The sequence below is a fragment of the Argiope bruennichi genome, chromosome 11 (genome assembly GCF_947563725.1).
Source record: "Argiope bruennichi chromosome 11, qqArgBrue1.1, whole genome shotgun sequence".
Classification (NCBI taxonomy): Eukaryota; Metazoa; Arthropoda; class Arachnida; order Araneae; family Araneidae; genus Argiope; species Argiope bruennichi.
Window position 1 is genome coordinate 16,109,386 of NC_079161.1, and position 25,475 is coordinate 16,134,860.

At 27.6% G+C, this 25,475-nt stretch overlaps 1 protein-coding gene across 4 annotated transcripts in view; it reads left to right on the forward strand.

Moving 5' to 3' along the window:
• Positions 1–25,475, forward strand: part of LOC129956867 (putative polypeptide N-acetylgalactosaminyltransferase 9) — an 881,963-nt gene that overhangs the window by 847,160 nt on the left and 9,328 nt on the right. For all 4 annotated transcript variants that reach the window (XM_056068829.1, XM_056068827.1, XM_056068830.1 and 1 more), the window contains 3 exons: positions 3,459–3,576; positions 10,787–10,972; positions 12,918–13,046. In XM_056068829.1, coding sequence (XP_055924804.1) covers positions 3,459–3,576; positions 10,787–10,972; positions 12,918–13,046 — 433 coding nt within the window. The remainder of the gene's footprint in view (positions 1–3,458; positions 3,577–10,786; positions 10,973–12,917; positions 13,047–25,475) is intronic.

The window sequence follows — 25,475 nt, forward strand, 5'->3', positions numbered from 1 at the left end:
ATATTAATGATTGTATATATATCAAAATATACAATCATTTTCCCTCATTGTTTTTTATATATATTAATGATTGTATATATATCAAAATATACAATCATTTTCCATCATTGTTTTCTATATATATTAATGATTGTATATATATCAAAATATACAATCATTTTCCATCATTGTTTTTTATATATATTAATGATTGTATATATATCAAAATATACAATCATTTTCCATCATTGTTTTTTATATATATTAATGATTGTATATATATCAAAATATACAATCATTTTCCATCATTGTTTTTTATATATATTAATGATTGTATATATATCAAAATATGCAATCATTTTCCATCATTGTTTTTTATATATATTAATGATTGTATATATATCAAAATATACAATCATTTTCCATCATTGTTTTCTATATATATTAATGATTGTATATATATCAAAATATACAATCATATTCCATCATTGTTTTTATATATATTAATGATTGTATATATATCAAAATATACAATCATTTTCCATCATTGTTTTTTATATATATTAATGATTGTATATATATCAAAATATACAATCATTTTCCATCATTGTTTTCTATATATATTAATGATTGTATATATATCAAAAATAACAATAATTTTTCATCATTGTTTTCTATATATATTAATGTCTGTCTATATATCAAAATATACAATCATTTTCCATCATTGTTTTCTATATATATTAATGATTGTATATATATCAAAATATACAATCATTTTCCATCATTGTTTTTATATATATTAATGATTGTATATATATCAAAATATACAATCATTTTCCATCATTGTTTTCTATATATATTAATGATTGTATATGTATCAAATTATACAATCATTTTCCATCATTGTTTTTTATATATATTAATGATTGTATGTATATCAAAATATACAATCATATTCCATCATTGTTTTTTATATATATTGATGATTGTATATATATATCAAAATATACAATCATTGTTTTTTTATATATATTAATGATTGTATGTATATCAAAATATACAATCATTTTCCATCATTGTTTTCTATATATATTAATGATTGTATATATATCAAAATATACAATCATTTTCCATTATTGTTTTCTATATATATTAATGATTGCATATATATCAAAATATACAATCATATTCCATTATTGTTTTCTATATATATTAATGATTGTATATATATCAAAATATACAATCATATCCCACCATTGTTTTCTATCATTGTGACAATAATATAGTCCAGAGTGGTTTTAAAGCCCTGAGACCCTCCAAACAACCAGATTTTAGAAACCAGAAATCGAAAATAATAAATTTTTGAGATTCAACCATTTTTTATTTTCTTGATCTTATTATCGATTTCTTATTGCTGCAATATCTAAAACACGCCCCATTTGAAAGGAGAAGAAAATACGACAACTTTGTCGATAAGACTGAAAAGAGATGACGGAAAATATATTTCTTTTCTACATTTTCTTCAGGAAAATAACACGAATAAAACGAAAATATCCGAACTTCAGATACAGAATTGCATAACCCACTTATGGCAACATATGATTCCTCCAACAGAATCTATAAAACTATGTTGATATTTTTACTTCCAGAAATTTTCTAGTGCTTAGATACTCCTCATTACCTCTTACATCTTATTCAAACTAATTCTCCTTGAAAATATGGAGGAAAGCTTAGAGGATATCTATCCTTGAATTCTCAACCACTGTAAATTATGTATGAAGTCTTTGCTGAATGTTTAGAATGTAAACAACGTGACCGTTAAAATAAGAGGTATAATAAATACATTGAAGCTCTAGGCTCATTATAGAAAGTTCGAAGGCAAATGAAGTAATTTATGTCACTAAAACCAAACCAAATTTGTTTTGTGTCAATCTTTAATGAACTTTTGTTACGAGTCTTAGTTTAAATAGATTTTCCTGCCAGCGAACCTCGGAGTGATGTTTGAAGCCGTTTACTCAATTTTTCATTATTCATGATCTAGAGTTTGAGTAAACATCGGGAAGTTAAGTGAGGCAATGTTTGATTACTTGTATTCAGAGTAAATGTGTTTAGGAGTACAATTAGTCACCATTTATGAAGATAGATTTTAGTTGAATACTTGTTAGAAACAAATTGTTCAAGAATTTATAGAAATACTAGATTATATATCCAGCTTCGGCTGACATTAATATTATCGAATGTGTAAATTTCTTAAAAGATCTAATCTTTGAAATTTTTATTAGAATAAGAATATCATCTTAAAATTCAAAATCATTCAAAATATTCCATCATATTTAAATCAGTGAAATAAGACCAAACGATAAGGGATTGCAATTATATTTCACTAAATTAAAAATAATAAATTAATAGGCGAATTCTTTTTTAAAATGTAATCATAATTCACGATTGAGCTTTCAAATATTTAATTAAAACAAAAAGCAGACGATAATCGTCAACAAATTAATTTAAAAATATTATTATATAAACAGTTAATTATGACAGATTTTAAGAGCAAACGATAATAAATTACATTTAATAAGTAGAATATAAATTTAAACATAATAAATAAACGAATTTTGTTAGCATTCTTTTTAATATATGTCGTTCTAATTGAGGGAAAAATCAAATTATTATTTCATTGATACATAGCTAACCCATCGCATCACTCCCTAAATAAAGTAATCAGTTAAAAATGACTTTTTTAACAAAATAGATATGGCTGCAAAATCAACACAATTATTATTGAATATTCAGAAATTTTCAAGACTTTAAATAACTGCTCACTACAGAACTTCATAAAAATTAACCCGTTATAAATCTGAAAAACACACTGCGCATGCGTGAAAATAATTTTAATTTTCTATGCCCTTAGAGTCAATGAAAATAAGATAAAACTTTTGTTTTTGCATTTCTTTAAAATGGTATATTTAAATTTCAATCAACCACTAGAAGATTTCTCAGTTTATTTTCCTTTCATTAGTTTGAAAATGGCCAAACTGCGATATTATTTAAAGAATTTCAAATCTATTTTAAGTGCAACAGTAATGGAGCTTGGATTTAAAAACATCTTTTCTTAAGTCGAAACTAAGTTAGACTCACAGAAAGACGAAACATTAAAACTTTTTACTCGAAACTTCTATTATTTTTCAATAAATCAAAAATCAATACGAAACACGAATCCACCTTTGACATAAAAATAACATAAAAAAAGAACTCCCTAATGGATAAACTCTAAACACAACAGGAAATCTTTACCAACTTAAATATTGCCTCTCTGTACAATATTTCAGGAAATAAGAAACTGTTTTTGCTCCATTTCTCTGTACATCTTGTTATTTCTGTGGCAAACAAAATAACTATTAAATGTAAAAACATAAAATAACAAGGAACAATATCTATTTTTCATTGATTTCTTTTTCCACCATTTTCTTTTGTAGGTCTCCCACTATGGCTGGAGGACTGTTCTCCATCAACAAGAAGTTCTTTGAAAGGCTCGGAACATACGACAGCGGATTCGATATTTGGGGCGGCGAGAACTTGGAACTTTCTTTCAAAGTATGTTAAGCCGCGTGTTCTTGTAAGGATTTTGTTATTACTTTTGATCTTTTATAGATTACCGATGAAGTTCTAGATGAATTAAGTTTTGGGTAATCATTTTGATATCCTTTTATGGATATCGTTATTGAAAATTTTCATAATTAGTTTTTTTAAATGATAAAATTTCGATTTTGGTATATTTTTTTCAATTAATTATGAATTTTTGAGAAAATTTTTGTAATTAATATTTGGGACGGTGAGGACTTGGAAATTCCTTTTAAGTTAAATTAAGCCGCGTCCTCTTATTTTGATTTTGTTATTACTTTCACCGATGAAATCCTAGATGAATGAAGTTTTGAGTAATCATTTTGATATTGTTATGGTACTTTCACATGTAAGTCCGTAAAGTTAGCGTGTTCGTGCAGTGGTTGTATGGAGACGCACAATCAACAGAACTCGGTGACAAAAGACGACTTTATTAACACGAAGCCACTGATACGCAGACAATTTCACAGCCGGAGACGCACACAAGCAACACACAGCAGTACCCAATAGCACAACAACGATAAGCCGGTCGAAGCACTTAGGAAGAGAGCTTTTTCAACTACTAACCAGAGTTGAACTCAAAACACTGCCTTAAGCTTGAGTGCCTTTTCTAGTTCCCGAGAAGCGAGCCGAGAAGTTTCTCGATCAATCAGGCGTATCTCGATTCCTATTGGCTGAATTGCAAAAATTCTCGAAGTGTCCGGTAATATCTATTTTGTCGCCAAATTCGTCGCCAAATGGTCACCTAGTTTGTCGCCTAGCCTTGGGATCACTGATAAGGCATCCGATCAGCACCCAGCAGAGCTGACCTTAAAACAGCCTTTCCAGGGATAAAACTAACCGTGCTGGAAAACAACATTACAGATTTGAAACAATATCATTTTATGGATAACGTTATTGGAAAATTTCATAGTCACTTTTAATAGTTTTTAAAATGTTAGAATTTGGATTTGTATATATTGTTTCAATTAATTATGAGTTTTTGTGTAATTTTAAGTATCGAATATAGGGGACATTTCCCTAACGAAGTATTTCTGCACTGTTCGTGAGCCCATACCCTGTGCTCCTGGTTTGCAAAAAATAGAAGATTCTATGCAAGGAAAATCCGGAAATAGTTTCCTTGACTAGTCATCCCTTTATTCATATAGAGCCACTCCTTATTTTTATATACATCTTCCAATAAGTAATTCCATATCACGGTCACGAATATTTCTGAAAGACAATAAAAATAATTTTCTTCATAAACTACTAATTTTTAGAGAAACTCGCTAGGTTCCAGCGTGATCATTAAAATAAATTTACTCTGCTTTTGCTCAGGAGCTACTGATCTCTCACACGCCACATGAACGTCTACATTCTTGACTGCTAAGCAAACAAAAAATATTTTCTGCATAACTTTCAAGTTAATGGGAATGCGCTACCATCTGGGGCTAGGATGGGGAAATCCCGACATTAAGTGATTGATAACAAGAAATTTACAGGTGTACCTTCCAAAACGGTCCACTTTAACTCGCAGTGAAACCACACAAAATATCCGATAACTTACAGAAATCGAAAAAAAAATCCATACCTTTGGAATGAATGTGATGAATCTAAGGTAAAAAATTAGCACACATTTAATGTGATGTTTATTTATGTGACGTACATTTAATGCATTTTTAATGTTTAAAATTTTTATATATAATGTAAAAATATTATTTTTTCTGGACCAATATGCGTCCGCTCTAGAGGGTCTTTTGTTGTTTGTTAATGTCCGATATCACCAAGTGTAATTTGTTCCTTCTAGCTAGGAGGAGTTCATGTTCGTTGGGCCCATCAAGTTTCCCACATAGTCTCTGGTAAGGTCGGGATATTGTTCGAATGTCTTCAAAATGAATTAATCTTTGACCTAAGATCTCACTCCTATAAACTGTGTTTCAGCAAAAAATCTCAAACGAGGGATTTCAATACTGTTCCAATTGCCTGCTGACGAGTACAGCAAGGCGTTGACAATTTTGTGGCAAAAGCCTCTCGACTAGCGTGGCATGTTTTCCACCACAAGTTGTGAACCTTATATTAGAAGAAAAATGACATCAAACGCATTCCAGATGTGAAACATATCTCACAGTTTACTGTCTATAAGATTAATATGACGAAGCACTTGGTTAATGTAAGGTGAATATCGTGCAGTAAGATAGATAATGGAAAAAAGAACTGTTATTTCATACATATTATCGAGAACTCAGACATATATTATCAGAAATGAGCTACTCCCATCATGCTAATGCGTCCTGGGTAAACTGAATGATAACTGAATGACATTTGTAAACATAAAATGCCCCCCTTACGTTGGAGCCTATGCTCCCCCCCCTCACGAATGAATTATGATTCGACATCATTATGGGAGCAGCTCAACTCCATACCATTGCTGTACCTGCAGGAGAAGCAAGAACTTCTTTAATAACACGACTTCTAATCCTCATATCTGGCATACTCCCCAGTCGAATTTATAATACAGGTAACACAAGAAAGATGGACACAGAGAAAGTACTTGTAGATTTTATCAACGCTAACAGATAGCAATTCACTATTATGTAACAGTAGAAGCGATCTGCGATTGCAAAGCTTAATATCTGATTTCCGCCCTGAGCTACCAAGAGACAGTAAATAACTCTCTTCAGCGCTTCAAATTTATATAGGTTTTCAATCAAAACATGATGCCATATGGAATTTTCTTGATGAATCCACATATCTCTGTTTCTATTACCACTAGAAAGAAAATTCTTGAATTTTCGAAGACCTCATTTTGTTGCCAAATTTACAGACAAGTTTTAGAGGGTCGTTTGATTTAGCCTCCATTAAGAATATCTTTCAATCTCTCTTCAGATTCGGAACCGCCGTGGTCCGTGGTATGGTCTCGCCTCCAGAACAGGAGATGAGACCAGATTCCACAGAAGAGCCATCGTGTGAGCGTATCTGGTGTACTCCAAATCCATTGGGGTCAAACGTCCTCCCGTTGGTATGGTATGGTGTCGAAGTTTGTAGAGGAGCTGCCAACTCAGATGTCTTACTCGTCATCTGACCGCGGTTCAAAATTACATGATCTGTCCAAAAATAGCCTTAGTGTTGCTTTAAAACGGGATGTTAATATATTAATACAACAGTATTTCGAAAATAAAAAAATCACAAGTAGTATTCATTATAATAAATACAAACCAATTTCATTCTTTTATCAGAGATTTAACCGTACGAATTACACAAATAAGATCCTACCATTTTTTGGAACAGTTTACATGGGAAATTAAGAAGTAAAATTATATTATTAAAAAAACAAAAAGATGCAATTTGATTAAAATTACACATCCTCTTAAGTTTTTAATATCATAAGACAAACGCTTATTGTGCTGAGAGCATTATCAACGCTATATTATGGATATTTAATATTAAAGATTAGAGCACATCCAATATTCCCAGGCGAAACAACTAGTCGCCAAAGATGGCAGTAAATGATACACATCAGACGGCATTGCTAACATCTTCCATCAAGACTATATACATTTATCACGTCAAATGTTAAACTAAAGTAATAAAGAATGGAACAATAGATTAATATTTAATATAAAAGTCTGAAATTCTCAGGTTTCAATGTGGAAACAATAAAATAAACTTACATTTTCTGTCTAGACAGCGAAGATTTAATTATCTAAACTTGAAAGCCATTTTTCGCTTCACATGTTGAAAAATTTAAAAGAATAATAGGATTAAAAGCGATAGTGTCGTATTATAGTAAAGAATAAGTAGCTCAACGAATAATTATAATTTCTCTAAAAATTCCTTCGCTTAACTATTCCTTTATTAACTACTTTTATTGCTACGTTAATTATATTAACTTATAGTTTATAAGAAAGTAAATAGAGATTTTCGTTTCTCGTTCATTATAGTGCTTTTAAATATAAAAGAAATTTGCAGTGATATTTTATTTATATGTATATGCGTAGTTTTGATTAAGAGATTTATTTAAAAATTTCAAGCAAGTGTTACTGAATATATCTAGCTTATACTTGCAAAACTTAAAGAAAATGGAAGAAACATTTCAAAACCTCTTTCTATTAAATTACTAAAATATTAAAATATCAATTTTTTATTCTAAAATTGTAGATTCAAGCAAAAATCATAAATTTTTTGTAACGCCATATAAAATGTTCAGGAACTCGCATCTTCAAATACATTAACACACATTTTTGAATTTTAATCAATTTTGAAGCGTTTTTATTTATTTTTTAGTTTAATTTACTTAAAATATTTTTTTATTAAAGTCTATAAAATTTAATGTTGGACTTCCAGATTTTTATCAAAAAAACGAAAAAATTTTCTATATACTGGTAACACTGTTTAAACGATGCCAAGTGAAATCATTTTTATTATTATTATTTTATACTTTTCAATAATATATTTTATAATACATTATAACAATAATAATGAAATCTATTTTTAATTTTACTTGATTTCGTTACCAGATGATGTTCATTATATTTACCCTTTAAAGGGCCATTTTTTTCTAGTCATATTATGTCTAAATATTTTTAGGCTTGAAATTAGAATAAAAAAAGGGATTCATTTAATTTATTAGATAAATTTAATTTGATTAATTAATTAATTTGGTTAATTAATAATTAAGTAACACATCAAAACATCATTTTGTGTAAGATAAAGAACTGAATTACCTTAATTTTTGTTTTACTAAAAAAACTTGTCTGAACTTATGCCAACCTACATAATTTCCTACAAAGATTGATAAATTTGGTGGAAAGCATACTTCCCAAGGCCCTAGAAAGGGTTAAATCAAAGCTCTTGAAATCGAGCAACTAAGGGATAATTAAGTTCTGGAAATATTGTATTATCATTGAGAACACACTATTGTATAGAACCTTAGGTTTTAAGAGCATCAAGGTATATGTTGTTGTTTCTAATGGCACCTACCATGAACAAGCTCTCTGACTAAGTCAGCGATTTTAAGCCGAGGGAGAGCCTCTTGTTTTTAGTAGCGCCAACTAACGCCAAGAGTAGGTCTTAGCCACCCGCGCAACATATTCGCTTGCGCAATCCGTTTTTACAGGGAGGCACATTCATACATCTCACGGATAGAACACGGATACAACCATGTCCGAACAAGGACTACCCTTATGCCAGGACGCCGGCAGATATATGTGAAAAATCTATTATGAAAAGTTTTATCTTTACAAATATGAAGAAATGGAAATGGTCTAAAATATATGGATTAAAATGTCATTTCTATGTCCTGTTTTTGTACCATTAATAGTTTTCAAAAAAAAATAACTATGAACTGATTTCATTACCAGAGCTAATAAGTAATGCTTTTATCTTTAGCCTCGTAATCAAAAGACCTTTAGTTCAAAATAAAATATTATTGAAGATTCATAAGTATATTTGAATAGAATATTAGAATCTCCAGTCTTTGTGAACACTCAAAGAGTGCAGTCAAGCTCAGATGTTTTTCTTTCGGCTAAAATGTTCAAAATTAAGTATCCCATCCAAAACGAGCCTTGGTTTAACTGCAGCACGATATATTAACCTGTTAACCGAGGAATTTAATTATTTTAAGCTCGTTTCACGAGATAAGAAACAACAAATTCTAAATTCGCCAACAGATTCTCGCCAATTCTAAAGTAGTAACAGAAAATCTTTTTTTCCTTTTTTGATTATTTAGTAAAATATTTTATGACAAATTCAGAAAATGTATGAATCCAGTATTTATAATTACAAAGAATCAATTCAACAAACTGAAATAATTATTTCACAATATGAAATATCTTGAAACATAGAAGCATACACAGAGCAACGAAATAATCGTAACAACATATCAATTCTAACAAGGTTAAATAACAAGCATTTCTTCAGTCATTTTCACTTAACAAAATTTTTAACTGGCCATGGTAATTTCAATTACTATCTCAAGAAATTTGGATTGTCGGACACAGATCTGTGCTCTTGCAGCGTGGGTGGAGTTCAAAATGTCGAACACTTGCTTTTTGATTGCTCCAAACTTGCTGAAGGGAGAAGGGATTTTATTGTGGATCTCGAAGCCTGTAATATTAAGTTTCCACCTCCGCTTCATGTTTTGTTCCACCACAAAATGGCTTTTTTATCATTCTGTAAATTTATTGCCTTTGCTGCTTCAATTTTTAATTAGTCTTGTTGTTTATTTCTTCCTGTTGTTTTTATAATTATTTTTATTGGTTTTTTATCTATGTATGTAGTTGTTTCTATTTACTTCTGTAAGCCTTGTGCTGTACTTTGTGGTGCACAAGGACTGACTTATTATTAATGAAAAAACATATCAATTCTTCCCTTAAACATTTTAAATAACACAACATTCACCTCCTGACAAAACATGCACATCCTGTTCTTGAAAACAAATTACACAATATACAAAATGTCTAAGTTAATCTAAATGATTTCGATGTCAAAAAAGGACGTCCTCTGTTAGTAGATTAAGACTATGACTCGTCCCCAAATATTTCGAGGACATTTTCGATTATTTTTTGTCAATATTTTCTTCCTGAAGAAAACGGTTTAGCAAGTTTTGAAAATACACAACGAACAAATTATGGTAATATTAAATTATAAATACTGTAGCAGTTGCATTACTTTTATCTTCTCTTTTGGATACTAGATGGCGATGCCTGATTATGCCGTCCCATACGTCATCCCATAATGCATTGAGATTGTAATTGGAATGATGTGATGCTGAACTGTGAAGCCGCGCGCGTGAATGTCTTGTCTTTGTGTTTGTGCTTGTTTAGTGTGTGAATGTGATTATTAAAAGAAATGTTCCTAAAAACATTCGTCCTGTTGCTTCTTGCATGGATCAAAATAATCTACATTCCACAAAAATACTAAAATGCACAATGTCTGTTTTATTCAAAAAACTTTATAATGGCATTCGAAATTAAATTGCTCAAATTTGAAGTGTTTTTATATAACCAGTCTAGAGTTTGAAGATAAGAACGACATAATATAATACTTTTAAAAAATTCCGTGACGAAAAACTACGATATTTTAACATTTTCTTGACATTCACCACTCATAACTTTTATATTTTGTGTTGTTGTTATTGATCTTGAAATAAAATTTTTCTTTTGTTTACTTTTTGTTTTAATAAACATGTAAATTAAATTTCTAGACTTGGATGTGCGGTGGTTCTTTGGAAATCATTCCCTGCTCTCACGTGGGACACATTTTCAGGAAAAGAAGTCCTTACAAATGGAAGTCTGGGGTCAACGTTTTGAGGAAGAATTCGGTGCGCTTGGCAGAAGTGTGGCTTGATGAATACAAAAAGTATTACTACGACAGAATAGGAAATGATCTGGTGAGTCATTTGTCACACCTTTTTTTCTTTAAAGGAACCAGGGATGTTCGAATTCTTTAAATATACTTTCATAAAAGAAGGTTATTTATTCGATTTTCCAGGTAGCACAGCATCTTGTAAAATATTGTACAATTTTATCGATATTATATTATTTAATATTCAACAATATTATATTATTCAATATTCAACAACATTGTGCAATATTGACTGTTATTAAGTTGTTCATCTTACAACAATATTATACAATATTGTCCAATATTATATTATTCAATATTTAACAACATTAAACAATATTGTCCGTTATTAAATTATTCAATATACAACAATATTATACAATATTGTCCAATATTATATTATTCAATATTTAACCACATTGTGCAATATTGTCTGTTATTAAATTATTCATTATACAACAATATTATACAATATTGTCCAATATTATATTATTCAATATTTAACAACATTATACAATATTGTCCGTTATTAAATTATTCATTATACAACAATATTATACAATATTGTCCAATATTATATTATTCAGTATTTAACAACATTATACAATATTGTCCGTTATTAAATTATTCATTATACAACAATATTATACAATATTGTCCAATATTATATTATTCAATGTTTAAAAAATATTATATAATATTGCGAATGTTGTTTAATATCATATAAAGTTTTGCAATATACGTAAGTTACTGGATAATTGAACTATATAATATGTATTTGAAAAACTGAAAACTCAGATTTCAATAAACATATCGAACTTGTGCCAGAAGTGTAATCCAAACAAAAGATCCGTAGTGAAGATTATGAAGTTTCTAATGAAGAGCAAAGGTATAGCTTCATAATTTGGTGAGACCCATTTTAAATGCTTTCATTTGCCACTAAAGCATTTATTGTGGAGTTTTTGAGATTCTTTTTGTTAATTTCAATTTTTCTTATTTTTCCAATATATTTCCTAGATTCGTTTTTAGGCCCGTGTTGTTTCATCTTAAATATTCCTGGTTCCCGTAATTTAATGATAATAAGAATATGGCAAGTGTACACTTTTCTAAACATTCAAAGCGCCGGTGGGCAGTATAAAAATTTAAATTCCTTAATCTTTTTCTTTTATTTATTTATTGACTGAACAAACATAAAACAATTTCTTAGGTCATTTAATATATTCGTTCATCATGATTTGGCTCATCATCTGTTGGTAGTCAGAAGTTGTTTTGCTTTCAAAATTTGAAATCTATTAAATGATATAGTTCTAGAGATTGTTCAATAGCTTCAATTCTGAATACAATAAATGATGTTTTAATGAGTATTTAGGAAATTATCAGGAGCAATTTATTCGAAAACCACACATTGGTAGTTACATGTCAAGAAGGGGAGAATTTTTTCCCCGCCAGAACATAAAAATAAAATTATATCTATGCCATAAAAAATGTTACTTGCATAAAAGCACAATAAAGAAAGACAAAAGAATATTTTTATTATATTATCATTTAATTATCAGCTAATTAAATGAAAATAATCATCGAAAATTATCAGTTTAAAAATTCCACATTCAAAAATGCTTCAAGTATGAAGTATTTTTATAAAATTTAAGTATTACTGCATTTGAAAAATATAATGCATATACAAGATATGTCGAATTTATTATTTAGTGATAGCAATACATACATATATATATTTGTAAATTTGAGATATAACTTTATTTCGCTTACCTCAGCAATCTAATACTGAAATCCATGCAACCCCACTGGGGTTCAGAGGCCCTATTTTCTAAGGCAAGAAAATATTATAAATTCCTTGAATACAGGAAATAGAGTTCTTCCACTGAAAAATCTATTTCTATTACGTATTTTTAAAACTCTCGGGCCACAGAGACCCAGGGCACGTTCTCTCATGTTAACAATGGAATTTATAGCATGAAATCCCATCTTTGCAGGGCGAATTTGGCGACGTAACTTCTAGAAAAGAGTTGAGGAAAAGACTCCAATGCAAATCATTTGATTGGTATTTGAAAAACGTTTATCCGGAACTATATATACCTGGTGAGGCACTGGGTCAGGGTGAGGTATGTATACTTCTTTAATTCTTATTTACAATAGTGTTAATATCTTCTTCAATTTCGAAGTTTGTATGAAAATGTTCTGATGGAAAAAATGCATGAGTTGTTAGATTGTGCTTTATTTCATGACGAAAATGAAAGCATAAAATAGAGATGAATATTACTTACCATTAGCCCACCTCGAGTACGAAAATGTGAAGTAAAGGAGGCTTTGAGACCCAGTGATTTTGTAACGCAATGAGCAAGTATATGATTACGCTTATGAGAATAATTCGTTAAATCTTGCGAAATGCGGTTAGAAAACAAAAAGGCAAAGAGTTTAGTTGCCAAAGAGAACATATAAACTGTATTTACGATTCATGATGGGTTTTTTTTTAATATTCACACTACATTACTGATTTTTTTTAATTGTAAACATATAAAATTTAGAAATTTAACTTTTTTTTTTCATTAACCGATCTTTTAAATTGATCAAATTTCACAAATATATAAATCGGGCTATTTCCAGCTAATCCCAGCTTCTCTTTAGATGATTTCTATACCTCATGAAACAGATGAATTACCTAAATATAACTTATTATATTTTTCATCATTGTTTTAATTATAAAAAGAAAATATTCAGTTTTTTGAAAATGCAAAATTTAATAATCTTTGCCATAGACCGATAAATTAATGATTTATAATATAATTCGTGAATCTGACCATTTCTATATGATCTATTCTTAATTTTCCTAAGATTTCAAAAATTCGTGGTGCAGTGAAAATAACAATATTGATATAACAATTCTAATTACATTTTATAAATATTCTTAAAAGTATTTTTATATTTTTGATAAAATAGTTAAGATGTAAAACGATTTATGTGAAAAATATTCATTGTTTGAGAATGTAATGTGATTCAATGTATCTAATTTTAAAAATTTCCTGAAAAAATGACGCATTTTATGAATATTTTATTTTGAGGATGAATGTCTAGAAATCCATTTTAAAATGATAATAGTTAATTTTTACAAAATTTTTAATACAAATTCTTTTTAAAAATGTCAACCTATTTTCGGTACTGAAATGTTTTATCTGATCTTTCATATCTAATGCACTAAAATCCCACACTTTAGACCTTTTGCACAAATAAGTTATTGATTAGGTGTTTTCCAAATTTCATGTTAACGTTTTTGTTTTATGTAGTTTTTGGCTTTGTTTGCAATTGTCCTGTTTCCTCTTGTAAAAAAATATATATGTCTCTATTCTTAATTCAAAATAACCCAATAATATTAGTTCCATTTCTTTTTAGTCAAGCAAAATTAGTTTATCAAACATACAATTTATTTGCATTTCATTTTCTCTTTTCATCAAATGTATTAATATTTCACGTTTTCTAAATCCTCTTCATTGCACTCAGAAATCTCTTTATATTTCCTTCTATTCTATTCCTTTAATTTATTTATTTCGTCTCGACTATTCAAAAAAAAGGAAGGAATTGCCTTAAAAATGTTTTTCAACATCGACTAATCAAATCATGTTTCCAAAAAAAAATACCAAATTATATTACTCTTTTTATTATCTTAAAATAAATATATTTGCTAGAATATCTAATTTATACGAAAAGAAATAAAGATAAATTTTAATCACTACGAAGTGTTTTTTTCTGCTCTAGTGTAATTAACATGAAGGGATTAAACATAAATCAAAGGATTTGACTCTTGTTCAGTAAAAAAAAAGATCGAAGATAAGAGAAAAAAAACAATTATAATTTAAACTTTAAGTCGAAATTTTTTCAAGTGTAATTCGTATTTCTTAATATTTTTTTAATTAATTCTTAATTCTATAACAACGGTAATGTGTATACAAAAAATCATATATCTTCTCACAACACGCTTGTGTTAAAAAAAAATTGAACAATAACAAATATTTACAAACAAAATTTTTTAAAATGAAACAAAAAAAAATTGCATAGAAATAAAATTGTAATCATTGAAACAGTTTGTTTTTTAATTTTATTTTTAATTAAATTACTATTAAAAAATTTTCGTGCAATAGTAAACTTCGAAATTACTATGGAAAAATAGTTTGAATAACTTTCAATTAAAAACCCAATTGACTTTTAGAAACTTTCCTTAAGTGAGTCTACTAAGGAAGGTTCCCAAGAAGTAACTGTAGCACCTCTATCTTTATCATGAAAAACATTTTGAACGAATTTTCCTTCGCTCGTGTTGTGTGATTTAGTTTACTGACAGTATGCCAGCCTATAAATAATAAATAGAATAAAATACGTATTAAAAGGAACAAAATGAAATTTTATTTCTGATTCTCATAATAAGGTTTAAGTCTCTACTTTTTAGATAAGAATATAAAAACTTCGTTTTCTTTAAGTCAATGTGTTTATGCGCTATATAAATTTAGGCTGTGATTTTAAAACTGTCTGGATTTTGTCACCAAACTGATATTAAAAAAAATCCACTAATTATAATAATACTATTTAACTATTTAGTAAGTACAGTACTGTGCGAATTAATTGGGACAAACAAAATTTTTCACAAATGTTGTTTATTTAGTATAGCTGAACTTACATGCACGGTATAGCAATCTAATACAAAATATGTCCTCCTCCAGTTGAATGAGATCCTGTACACGGTTTGGCATGGATTCCACTAAATTAGAACATAAATGTTTGATCTCGTCATCACGAAACCAAACTTTTATAGCATTCACAATCATTGTTTTCTTTGTTGAGCAGTCCATTTTACTCAGACGTCTCTTTACAATGCTCTACAAATTTTCGATGGGATTTACATCAGGAGAATTAACAGGCCAATCCAAAACCGTTTTTAGCTTAGAATTATGGCATGAAGCAAGATCTTGTTGAAAGATACCAACACCACCAGCGAACGTTTGCATCATAGGCACAATTTCACTTTATATTATAGAAATGTATTGTTTAGAGTTCATCATCCCTTCAACTGGTACTAAGCAGTCAGGTCCTCCAGAAGTAAAATAACCTCAAAACATCCTGAGGGTGCTTAACTGTTTGAATAAGATGTTCCCTGATGGGTTCTCCACCACTTCACCTGACAAATCGTGGTCGAAACCCTTGCACAAGAAAAAGCGTTTCGTCGCTGAATACAACCGTCTTCCAATCTTGTGCAGTCCAGGATTGATATTTCCTGGCCCAATCCAAATGTTTTTTCTTCATTGCAGGTGTTAATAACTGTTTTTCGATTTGTTTTCTTGCAAATCTCCCAGCTTCACCAAGTCTTTGTCGAACTGCCGATGAATCCATGCTCACACCAGTAGGTAATAATTCTCTCTGAAGATCTCTACTTGTTTTGTAAAGAAGCATTATACTATTTTGTACAAGAAATTTGTCTATTCGAGGTGTGGTCTTGCGTTTGCGTCTACATTTAACTCTCGTTTTGCAGACACTGTCACAAAATACTTTTGCTGATTAATAATCCTAGAAACACGGAATTTTTCCAACTCCAACTGCTGCAGCACTATCCCTCACATTCATAGAAGTATGCTGACTAAGGGTAACAATTCTAGTCCTTTTCCTGGGAGTGATATGCATTTTTTCAGTACACGTCAGAAGGAGACAATTCACACAAGCTACCACTTCTTACAGCAACTGAAGGGGAAAAGTTTCGACATATCATGATCACGTGGTCAGATTGGTTTAGACTAGTCAATGGCAGTCGCGCGTTCTAAGAAAATGCAGTTGAAAACGGTATGTGGTAGAAAATCCCCGAGAAAGGAACAATTTTCTTAAAACATTTGTTTGTCTCAATTAATTCGCACAGTACTGTAACAGTTAGTAATTTAACTATTACTTTCACTATTACTTTTTTATAAATAATTATGTAAGATGTTTGAAATTTAGTAATTCCAGCATTTGAAATTTCGGTAAATTTTAAGAAAAAAAGAAGAAATAAATTCTTAAAATAATTGCAAAGAATATTACAATTCTGTAGAAACGAATTCTAATGCAAGACATTTGAAATTTTTCAAGCATTTATTCTCCTGTCATGCATTTTATAGGATTTTTTTTAAATATCAACTTTTATATTACTGAATTTAATCAATCTTCAGTTTTTATAACTTCATATTTAAAACAATTCATGTGCAGAAAAAGTTTAGATTTTTTTTTTCATTCTGTTATTTTATACCAAATTATTCGAATTCATTTTTCTTATTTCTTAATATTTATCATTCGGTTGTTATTTTTCGTGTGTAGAATTTCTGATTTGAGTAAATACTTGGTTCAAGTATACTTAATTTTATTTTTTTATTTTTTTGAACAGTATGATATTATCAAGGTCAGTCCAGATTACTTTTTATTATATATACCGCACGGAGTACAAGATCCAAATCTTGATTTTCTTATGGAGCATTTAAAGACTCATCCAGAATTTCAAAAACCTGAATATATTTAACTTCTTATTTTTTTAATTTTGATGATTCTCTTGCTTTCTTTTTTTTAAAGGAATTTATTACATTTTAAATAAAATAATGAATTCTAAATTTTTTTGGACAGTTTGAACTTGTCAAGGTCAGTCCAGATTACTTTTTATTGTTTTTACCACCAGGCATGGAAGATCTAAATTTTGATTTAATTATGGATAATTTAAAAAATCATCCACAATTTCTTAAAACTGATTAAATTTGTTACTTTTTAATAATTTTTTAATGATTTACTTATTTTTTTTTCTTTAAAATATGTCTTTAAATAAAATAAATTAATTCTAAATTTTGTTATTTTGTAATACATTTATTTTCGTTTTTATAGTTACTTTATTTTCAATAAATAATAAAACCAATTTTAAATTTAATCAATTATTTTGTATTTTGTGTTCATTGATGTCATTTTTATAATTTATTGTAATCTATAAATTGTATCACTTTATGTATCTTTACCCTAATTTTGTTTCTGCTTTTTATGAATGATTTCTTCTGCACTGCACTTTCCCACTACTTTTGCTTTTTCTGCTATTTGCATGAAACAATTGCTGTCAAATAAAACAATTATCTTTCCCATTCTTTTCCTTAATGTAAGCCTAGTTCTCAGTTGAATATTAGTGGGAGTAGTTAGAAGGTCACATGATGTAGACTAGTCAATAGATTTCATTATTGTCCTAATATAAGCTTGTATATTTCTGAACACTATTTTAACTTAATGAATTCTGTCTGTAAGAATTGTTCTGATAAAATATAACTAGTGTCTCTTTAAAGACAAATATTCAATACTTTAAACCTATTAAAAACTTTTTCAAAAGACTATTGCTAAGCAAAAATTGCAGTTTTTGTAAATATCACATGATGTATAGTGATTTTTTTCCTTAAATTAATTTCCAAAATCAAATAATTAAATTAAAAAGATCCTGAATTGAATCCTGAATTCGAAAGTAATCCATTTTCCCAGATGAATTGTAATTGAAAAAACAAATTTTCACTTCTTTTTATGCCCGCATTATATTCTCAAATAATATATTTTTCACATAAGGTCGAAACAATAATTGAAAAAAACACCTTTTGTTATCATTATTTAAAAAAATAATAAGGCATTGGAAAATGCCTTATTATTTATTTTTCCCCTTTAGCCTAACATTATTGTACGGCCTATTGATAATATGCATAAAATTTGACTTTGTGGAAATTCTATTTATAAAATCGACTTCATACTGAGTAAAATTTTATTATAATCTTATATATATGGCTTGAAATTAAAAATGACACTTACAATTGATAAATTTTACATTTTTTATGAATCATTTACTGTTACTTTATTTTCTTGATACGGTAATATTTATTGAAACCTATAAGAACTGTTTCACTTTGCGTGTACTTAACCAACTTTTGGATCAAAAATTATATTAGAAAATATTCTAAGCAATTAATGTTTGTATTAAAATTCAAAATCATATTCTTGCAGGAAAAAATATGCTTCGACATTTCGTATATTTTCTCAAAATTAAAATATTTTGAAATCATCTAAAAAAGATTAAAGCGATCATTAGCTAGAAATAATTGAAGATATTTATTTAAATAACGTTTAAATAAATAGGTTAATGGTAAATTTTTACAGAAGATAAAGAGAGAATATGAACTGTCTTGAATAGATTAAATTAATAATAAATGCATAAGAATTTTTGAATTATTATTTATTTTTAGAAAATTACCGGAAATTATATATTATTCAAAATCTTTCATTTGTAAACCATATAATCAGTACATTGAGGTATTGTAATTCTGGAATTACAAAGGCTACATCAAGGATTTCATTTGCAGAAGACATATTTATTTATTCTGAAAATATTAAATATTCTAATCAGAATTAAAATATTTGATTGTTAACGAAAAGATTTTTAATTTGATTAATACAAGTTTTTGAGAAAGTAATCAAAATGTAATTCAATCTTATCCAATAAATTCGAATCATAACTTATTTATAGTTTAGATAAACACTTATTTATATTATTTCAATTGAATTGGAAGTTACATTTTTTTAAAAAATAAACTCTTTTCATCAAACGATAAGTTTATTGAAAATACAGATTCTGTTTAGAAAGAAACTGATGAAGAGATTTTAAAATTATCGGTGTTGCCACTCAGAATTGTAATTTATAGATGAAAACATTGTTTTGTGGCTTAAGTACTCAAAACTTGTGTTGTAACTTTTATTTTTGAAACGATGTTGTTTTAAAGTCCTTTTGGATCTCTAATTTACTGTCCAATCAACCTTAATCCTGTCTAACTACCCAAGCTTAATATATTACAAGACTTATTAAGAATTATTTATTACCGATTTCTTTATTATGCACTATAGTTTGAAAATATATGGAAATTAATAAAGTTTTTAAAGTACTCCAAAACATGTTTTGAATTATAATCTATAGATATCTTCAACACAAATATTATGCACTTTGTTTAATATTTTGGAAATAAAATGTTATATCCATATCTCCATGTATAATATTACTGTGAAAGATTTCATTTTTGATACATTGTTGATTGTTATATATTTAAGATAATTCTAGAAAATGTGTTTTTGAACGTATGTTATATATTCATTCTCCAACAAATTATAAATAAGAAAATCAATTTTTGATGAGCTTTGTACCCGAAAAATTCCATGCAAAGAAATATTATTACCAAAAGGTAATAAAATCTTTTTTTTTATATTAAAAAAATGTTGAAGAAGATAAATTAGAAACGAAGAAATAAGAACTAGACCTATTGTTCCAGTTTTAAAGCGACAATTTAAGATTCTCGCCTCATCTCACTTTTTGCATTGTTTTCATAACACACCAAGAAGTTTGATATTTTTTCAAAATTCAACATGTTGTAAGAATAGAAATAGTAATCAAGATATTGTTTGAACTCATGAAGAAAACTATCAAGATATTACTTGGATAAATGAACTGCATCAATTTATTTAACATGATGTAAGAATGAAAATAACTATCAAGATACTGTTTGAACTCATGAAAAAAAAACTATCAAGATATTACTCTGGATAAATGAACTACAGCAATTCATTCAGCATGCTGAAAGTATGAAAATAATTATCAAGATATTACTTGGATAAATGAACTGCATCAATTTATTTAACATGATGTAAGAATGAAAATAACTATCAAGATACTGTTTGAACTCATGAAAAAAAAACTATCAAGATATTACTCTGGATAAATGAACTATAGCAATTCATTCAGCATGCTGAAAGTATGAAAATAATTATCAAGATAATACTTGGACAAATGAACTGCATCAATTTATTTAATATGTTGTAAGAATGAAAATAACTATCAAGATATTATTTGAACTCATGAAAAAAAAAACCATCGTGATATTACTCTGGATAAATGAACTACAGCAATTCATTCAGCATGCTGAAAGTATGAAAATAATTATCAAGATATTACTTGGATAAATGAACTGCATCAATTTATTTAACATGATGTAAGAATGAAAATAACTATCAAAATACTGTTTGAACTCATGAAAAAAAAAAAAACTATCAAGATATTACTCTGGATAAATGAACTACAGCAATTCATTCAGCATGCTGAAAGTATGAAAATAATTATCAAGATATTACTTGGACAAATGAACTGCATCAATTTATTTAACATGATGTAAGAATGAAAATAACTATCAAGATACTGTTTGAACTCATGAAAAAAAAAACTATCAAGATATTACTCTGGATAAATGAACTATAGCAATTCATTCAGCATGCTGAAAGTATGAAAATAATTATCAAGATATTACTTGGACAAATGAACTGCATCAATTTATTTAATATGTTGTAAGAATGAAAATAACTATCAAGATATTATTTGAACTCATGAAAAAAAACCATCGTGATATTACTCTGGATAAATGAACGACAGCAATTCATTCAGCATGCTGAAAGTATGAAAATAATTATCAAGATATTACTTGGATAAATGAACTGCATCAATTTATTTAATATGATGTAAGAATGAAAATAACTATCAAGATATTATTTGAACTCATGAAAAAAAACCCATCGTTATATTACTCTCGGTAAATGAACTACACAAATTCATCTACAGGAATATCAAGCTGTATTTGAAATTTCCACAAGCTCTAGGACTACTCATGCTGTTCTTCAATCTGAATTTGAAATTTCTAAAGACTTAACACTGCATTTCTTTGTGAATTTCAAATTTCATGACGCTATTGATACATCTTTACAGCTTTTGACAAACTTGGTCTTATACAAAAATGTCATTCTAACAAGACAATCCTGTAATCCTGTATTAGATTGCCTAACAATAAACATGCAATGAACACAGATTGGCATCAGATGATAATAATGGGAGCAATAAAGCGATACAAATTGTATTATTAACTATTTTACAAGAGCTCTAATTCTTAACATATGAGAAAACTTTCCATTTGGCGACGATTGTACTGCAACTACTGTAAAACAGCACTGTTAAACGTAGAAACGGTATTAGGGCATTTCATAACGAAAAGATCACTATTATTTGAGAACAAGATAAATAAAAATTACGATAATTTTGATCAAAAGTTCTTTTTAGAAGTACTTTTATTGAGTGAAAAGTAATAAGGACTTTCAAGTGCAAAACTAGTTTTTTTACTACAATCTCATTCTGATTGGGATAATAGAAAATTCCTTTATATTCAGAAATTGTAGAGCAAGAAATCATATCAGGTTTTGAGAAATACCGAAGATATTTAATGGATGATCATTTCGACAATCAAATATTGTTTAAGAAATGTCTAAAAACTCATTTTAAAAAAATTATTACAGTCATTCGACAACCTTCCGAGTGCTCTGATGTCTGTGAAATGAATAATGACATGTTTACAAACTTTAAAAAGTCGGTTTTTCTGCTATGTGATTGGTATATTTTATCAATTTATATTTTAAAAAGGTATATAGCCAATTTTTTCCTGACTTCAACCATCCTACAAGAAAAACCATGGAAACTTTTTAAAAGAACTTATATAAAAAATACAAGACTGGAATGTGTTGTATCTACATAAGAACATTTTGTTTTGAAATTTGAAATTCCATTTTCTTAAGTCTTAAAAAAGCTACTTGTTGAAATTTCAGTTTTCTGTGTTTTTAGCTGATTCATTACAAAGTACAATCTTGCTGTTTTCAAAATTAATTTAGAGTATGTTGTAGTTAAATAATAATATGAAAAAACAATGTTTAAAAATTCATTTTGAATATTTATAGCAAGAGCAATATTTTAAATGATATATATAGCTAGAGTAATATTCTAAAGTAGTTGCTGCCTTTCCCGTTAAGATAAGGTGCTGAAATCATTTAAAGTTGAAGACTGAAATATCAAATATTAAAACAAATTATTTATGGCGAACTATTTTTGATAATTTTTTATTGGCAAATGAATGTAATGCATAAATATTAACTAGCCATAAGTCAGTGATATCTTAGATTAAGGAATATATCGTTATCTGTTTAAGATATGCACATGGTTTACATGTGTTGATATTTTTTATTTGTTTGTTTAACGTTGATTTACGGACTTGATCTAGACATAAATCCTACTTATAATTTTTAAATATGAATAGCCATATTTTATCAATTTTATCCTTCCGTTTTTCTTCCTAGTTGTTTTTCTTTCAAGATAGATGCCCCAATGGACCTTGCATATTCTACAAAATGATATGCAGATCCAAAAAAGAATTTTGCATTATTATTTTTAATTCTTTTTACGTAGCAACGTAGATTATAATGAAATATGTCCAATTAATGTTAAATTTCCACTTTTGACGGTTCCTTGAATATAATTTTCATTTAGATATAATTGAAAATTTTAATAAATTTTTGTTTGCCTACCCTTTATTTAGAAATAAATAAGACTTTTGTCCATAAAGCACTTTTTAAAACCGCTTTTCCAAAATTCCAAACTAGAACGCATGTTATTTAAAAAGAGTTATTAAAAAATGTATATTTTCTTCAAAAAAATTTTGTTTGAAATTAGATGATATTTATAGCTGAAAATTTTTAAACGCAATTTTCTCAGTTAATCAAATATTATCATTAAACAAAAATACCAATAGCTGACAGTATTTGTTTTATAATTATACTGTTTATAAAATTGATTTCCATTTTTTTACTAACTTGAAGATGAAAACTAACATTTATCATTAAATAATAATAATAAAGTTACCGAAATACAGAAAACTTAAATTATGAGCTTCTAAATTCTAAGAAAATAACTGCAATTCTTGCTAAGAAAATATTTTTAGCTGTTAGCTATAATCGAGAAAATAATTTCGTCTGCTACATTATAAACTAAGGCTTCTAACTGCTCTCTCCTTATAGAAATTTCTATTTCCTAGATTGCCTTCTTAAGTTCCATGCAATTTTGTTTAATGGAAGAAAATGGACTTTTTAATAGAATATTTTCTTTTCTGTTTATTAAATTCTGGTCTTTATCTAAAACCTTTAGTTGCAACCACTTTTCGGATTTCCTTTCCTTGCTTTTTCCTGCTTCGGAATGGCTTCTGAATTTTTTTTTCCTTTTCAAAATTGTTGTTTTTAGTAATATTTTTATCATATAATGTTGCACTAATTTATTTTGCTTTTTTTTCACTTTTCAAAGCATGAGTTCACGTAAGTTTTCTTTCATTTCGCGCAAACGACTTTGTTCATTTTCTTTTTGTCTTAAAAATGTTCTTAAATTTATATCGTTCTTTAATGCTTAAAAGTATATTTATGAGATATATTTTAATTTTAAATAATTTTATTAATATTTTCATGAAATGATTGCTTAGTTTTTCTTCCTTAATTTTAAAACCAGCAGATGAAACAATCGTTCAAATATAATTTAAAATTTTTGTAATTACAATAAGAGGCTTTGAAATCTTATAATAATTTTATTTTATTTTGGAAAGAAAATGTTACATTAATATTTCATGTAATTCTTAGACAATTTTCTGAGACGAAAGTTATTATAAATTATTTGATTAATAAATCATTGTTTCGAAATGTTTCCTTAAAATTAAAAAATTAAAATTTAGTGCATTTCAATTTTAAAGAGTTTAGAATTTTACGAAGGCGATAAGAGTATGAATTATGTTTAAATTATTTAAATATTGTTGAATATTTATTAACATTTTCCACTTGAGAATTTTATAATATTCCTGTGATTTTGTCTATCTCATTAAATTATAAAATGATTAAAAATAATATTGTGAGACTCATACTGAACTAATTATTAGCAGATTGAAAATGTGCAGTTATTTTAATCCATTTTTTTCTTCTGTTTTTACAAATCATTAGCAAACGGAAAACAGTTTTTAATTTCATTTATTATTCCCCGAATTCATCAAAAAATGTATCGAAAAATCTAAAAATTATTTCTTAAAATTCTCTTTATTTGAAGGTGTTTCAAGAAGTTCTTGAGATATATTAATTTCTGTGATAACATTTTGCACAACATTTGTGATTATCAAAACATATCTTAATCAAATAAAATTTGTTGTGCAGATTTTATTTATATTAAATATCTTGTATTGATTAATTTTGCTCAAATCCTGTTATTGTGAACTGTCCTTGTATTTTTTATATGTATATTAGTGGTGGAAGTTCGATTTTTAGTTTGCGTCCTTTTAAAAATTTATTATATAAGCTGAAGAACTGATAAATTAAATCGAAACATATTATATTTTGAAATTATGAATTGAAACAATGGGAAAATGACATTATGCGTTTTCTTTTTCATCCTTTCTATATATACACAAATCTATTAATATATAAAAATTTTCAATTCAGCGATAACTCGCTTTTGTTATACTTATGCTACTCAAATAATATTTCGACACATAAATAAAGGAATGAAATATAGTATTGTTAAAAAGATTTTAATATCTTTTCACAATTTTTTTAAATAATGAATTCGTTATTTTTCT